General features: G+C 42.5%; 1 protein-coding gene across 1 annotated transcript in view; it reads right to left on the bottom strand.

Moving 5' to 3' along the window:
• Positions 1–382: 382 nt before the first annotated feature.
• LOC146839430 (cobalamin binding intrinsic factor-like) overlaps positions 383–4,489 on the bottom strand; it is a 65,383-nt gene continuing 61,276 nt past the window's right edge. Inside the window, exon 4 of the mRNA XM_085651478.1 lies at positions 383–852. Coding sequence (XP_085507604.1) covers positions 791–852 — 62 coding nt within the window. The 3' untranslated portion in view covers positions 383–790. The remainder of the gene's footprint in view (positions 853–4,489) is intronic.

The raw sequence follows: 4,489 nt of genomic DNA, 5'->3' as shown, positions 1-4,489 counted from the left end.
AGATTAGATATTTTTCATCACATGATAAGCTTCCCAAAAGTGAAGGAATGGTCACAAGAGATGCAATTATGCCCCTGTGATGATACTTCAATACAATCTACAATTCATACCGTAATTTTTTGAAGATTTTATACTTTGATAAGAAAAAAATGGTTGTTACCAATTTTAAAGAAATTAGATTTTAAAAAATGTCGACCAGCGTTTTTAGTATTACAATTTTAAAATAATGAATTTGTTACTTGGTGCCTGGCAAATTTTTTGAAAAACGTGGTAAAATGTAGGAAATCTATTACATTATGAATGAGGTGGATTCCCTAAAAGTAGGAATACTCCTGACCATGTAAATGTGATACTCTTTTTGTAGATGTATAAATTGTGCAAATTTTTTTTTTTTTTGCTTATGTATTTATTTATGATGATGCTTTTATGATTATTGTTCATAGTAATTGAATAAAGTTTTTCATTTCATTCATTCACAGCAAAGGGGGTGTTGATTGGATCAGCCACAGTATTCCTCAAACACACAGAGTCCAAACATGGTGCTTCGGCCTCAGTCTAAAGGCGCCATCTTGAAGGGATGCAGCTTATCCATTCTCTGTGTCCAGGCAGTTCTTGTCTCAGGGCTCGCCTTCCAACAAGGTGGACCAATGAGGATGGCCATGAAATGCCCCAGAGGAAAGACAAACAGAAAGGTGTGGGGGTCATTGGGGGTGCTCAGCATCAGGATATAGGGACCAGATGCAAGACTTATGGAGTCATTGGCAGCTGGAAGAAGGGGGTGGCGGGAGGGTCAGTACTTGCTGAAGATGGCAAAGATGTGCTCTCCATCCTTGGGCACGTAAGTCCCAACGCCTGAAAGAGAAAAGAAGGTGAGAATTTAGAACAGAAGCTATCATTTACTGCAGGTCTTGCCCTGTTCAAGAATTTTTAATATTGATACTGTCTCAAATTAGGAAGGATGGCCCTGGTTTACGATGAGTTTGTGTTGACTTCAGACAGTTTTTAGACACTCTTTACATTTTGTTTCCTTGTTTCAAGATTTCCTTTTCTAGGTGCAGACAGTTTTAAGCCGTCCTTAAGCCAGTAAAAAGCAGGGCAATGTTTGCACCTTAAAAGAGTCTTAGGACAAGGAAAATCACAAGAAGACACCATCTAAGGTGAATGTACCTAAGCGAGCTGGTGTCAGGGTTCAGGTCAGAAGTTTGAGATGTGAACGCATTTGAAGGAGGTGATTTCGCTTTAGAGGGGGAGGGGCTTGGAACACAGCCTGGTACTTGGGAAGGGTCTCTCCGTTTTCTATTAGTCGGAGTTTCCATATCCACCATCATCATATGTCTGTGTGGTCGTATAGTCCCTCTTCAGTAATTGTGTACACTCTGGAATTGGATGTATTTGGAGACTGATTGCCTTACCCCTCCAAGGTTTATACTTTACTGCTCTGCCCAGTCCCCCTCCAACAAGAATAAATACTAGGAACACCTGCCCCATTCCATAGCACATTACAACTAACAGTATTAGAACTACCAATGCTGTTTTTTTATTTTTACATTTGTATTCTTTTATAAATAGAAAATAAAGAAATATCAGACAGCAGGTTCTGAAAAGGCACAATTGGAGATTTTATTAGCATTTGCTGCCCTCCAATTCTTTCGGTCCACAAACTTCCTCTGTTGTCAGAGGTGTACGACGTATTGCTCAGATAGGGTAAAGAGGAATCAAATACTGCCCGATGGGAGTGATAACCACAGATGACATATAAATGAGCCACAAGAGGCAGTTCTTTGATAGGAGAGTAATTCCTGTTTTTCACAGATGTGGCAGTGGAGGGTGAGAATGGGAACCTTATTTCTCCAGCTGCACGGGTGAATTATGGGGTCACGCCTGGCTATCGATTATGCCATCTTTTATGGAACATCTATTGGAGCCCTACCTTGGTGCTGCTCTACGATTATGGCACCCACATTGCTATGCTGATGACATGCAGAGCTGCCCGTGCATCGTGGACCATGACAGCTTGATTGCAACTATGTAAAGAAGGCTGGGCTTCGGGGGCTTGGAGAAGAAAGAGACGCCTCCAGCAACAAGGAACTGGTGGTTGGTTCTAAGCACCAACTGTAATCCAATTTCCAATGGTAGAACTTCATGTGCTTGTTGGCTCTCTGGTTACCATAAGAAGTACAGAAGAAGATATTGCAACATTTGATTGTGGTGCTAAATCTGATCTAGGCCCACAATTTGGATCTGCAGCAAAAAACTTGTTTTGTCAATTTGACGTATGGAACACTTTATGTGCTTAATCTGTGCTTAGATGTGCAAATCAGCATTCTTTTAAGGAAGGAACTGTGTTTTACTACCATGCTTTGTTATCAATCAGGTTCCCAAGGCTGGCCCCAATTACATTAACACATGATTGTGAGGTGCAACCCAAAAGAAATGTACTCAAAGACGTCACAAACACCACTACTTAATATATCCTATGCCTTGGGACGAACAATCCTTGATCAGCCCTAAGAATGTATCCTCCTTTGAAAGTCTGCCTATTTCAATATTCCTAAACTGTTTCCTTTTCATTATTGTTCTATTTAAATTCTAAACTGATACTGCTGCTATTTCCCTTTTTGATCGCCATTGAATTTTTCATCTTCATACATTTTACTTTAGTTTTGTTTATTTATTACCTTTTTCTTGTATCAGTTTTAACTGCTTCATTTATTTGTGTTTGTGAATTTTACTCTGCTGTTTGACAGGGGTTTATTTGAAATTCTGTTTAACTCTATGCTGATTGATGCCTCCGCTATGTGAGGGAGGAACGGAGGATGGAATGGAGGCAGTGGGAAGAGATTGATTAATCCAGCAATAATCAAGATAACCTGTAAGAAATCAAAGCATTCTCTTCACCTGATTGCTTACTTTCTACAGAGATACCTAAGGCTTAGGTTTTCCAATTCGTGGAAAGACACACCCAGAACATCTAGAAATAAACATAATACCACACATAAACTGTAGAATCAGAGGGGAACCCATATTATGAATTAATACTTAATAATAGCTACCACTTTATCATTTGTGTGGCACCACTTTCAACCCTTTGAGCGACACAGCAGCTTTGTCTGATCCGCTACCTGCTTTCCATGATGTCAGATGGATGTGGAGGAATCTTCAGAAGTTGCTGTGACACATATAACTCCCCTTAACATCTACCCAAGACGTAGACATTCTGGGGCATATTCCCAATGACGTGTGATAACTACCGCAAAATTAGCTTATCGCAACTCTTCACATCGTAGTCTATCGCAGGAAAATAACGCGTGTTAAAGTGGTATTCCCAACACGGCGGTACCATGCGATAGTCTCACGATAACGCGTCAAATGAACGTGTTAAAATCAACGCGACGCCACGAAAATAGTAGCGATGACTCCAATCGCGATACAAAAATCAGCGAAAACCAGCCATAGGCCTGCAATTCCCCTGTGTCATTTGGGAAAATGCACTATAAAAGTAGAAAAAAAACATACAAACAAAAGCCAAACAACAGCAAAGCACAATGGAGGTAGCCAGAGCAAGTACAGAGGACAACCAGAACCCCACAAGCCCCCCGGAGGACCAGCCTGGGACCTCGGGGTCAGGGAAGGGCAAGGACAAGAAGAGTAGGAAGAAGCGGTTCAGTCCGCAGGAAAACAGGATCCTGATAACGGAGGTGGTGGAACACCATCAACTACTGTTTGTCACCTCAACTGTGTCACTGGCAACTAAAAATAGAATATGGCAGACCATCGTGGACAAGGTGAATGCAGTCGGAGTGCTGAAGAGGACAATCGAAGAGGTCAAGAGGCGCTGGAATGATGTGAAGCGAAAAACCAAGCAGAAACTCGCAAACAACCGGAAGGCAGCAATGCAGACTGGAGGTGGGAGCCCAGCGCCACAGGAGGAGCTGGACGAGATGGAGGAAATGGAGTCCACAGTCATAAGTGGGGAGACAGTGGCAGGGTGAGTAACGACCAGGGACTGGGGGGACGGAGGGAGATGGGTACAATGGCACACATGCACAATTAAGCATAGCACATCTGGGGACAAACCATGCCCCAGACCCCCAATCCCACCTAGAGACCAATGCACCCACGTATGCAACATCTCAGCACTGTATAAGCACAGAAGCCAGAGGCATACCACATGTAAGGGATAAGGGGTTAAATCAGAGCTGCAGGGTTGACTTCCCCAAAATGCGGCACACACACTTTACATGCAGAGCACATCAACATTGACAACAATGTATTACAAACCGCAACATGTCCACAACAGAACAGAGGACACAACTAGTGCCGCATGTGCGTAGAAACTGGCCAATCACATTTGGCATTGCAGGGAAATGTGAGTTGACAATGTACAAGTACAAACACACATCCGTGATGTTGTCAGAATGTCCACTGTCCAGCATCAAATAGGCAGCTCATCCAAACAGTCACAATGTACACTGTCATGCCGTCTGAA

The sequence above is a fragment of the Triturus cristatus genome, chromosome 4_1 (genome assembly GCF_964204655.1).
Source record: "Triturus cristatus chromosome 4_1, aTriCri1.1, whole genome shotgun sequence".
Classification (NCBI taxonomy): Eukaryota; Metazoa; Chordata; class Amphibia; order Caudata; family Salamandridae; genus Triturus; species Triturus cristatus.
This window is presented reverse-complemented; position numbering and strand designations above follow the sequence as displayed.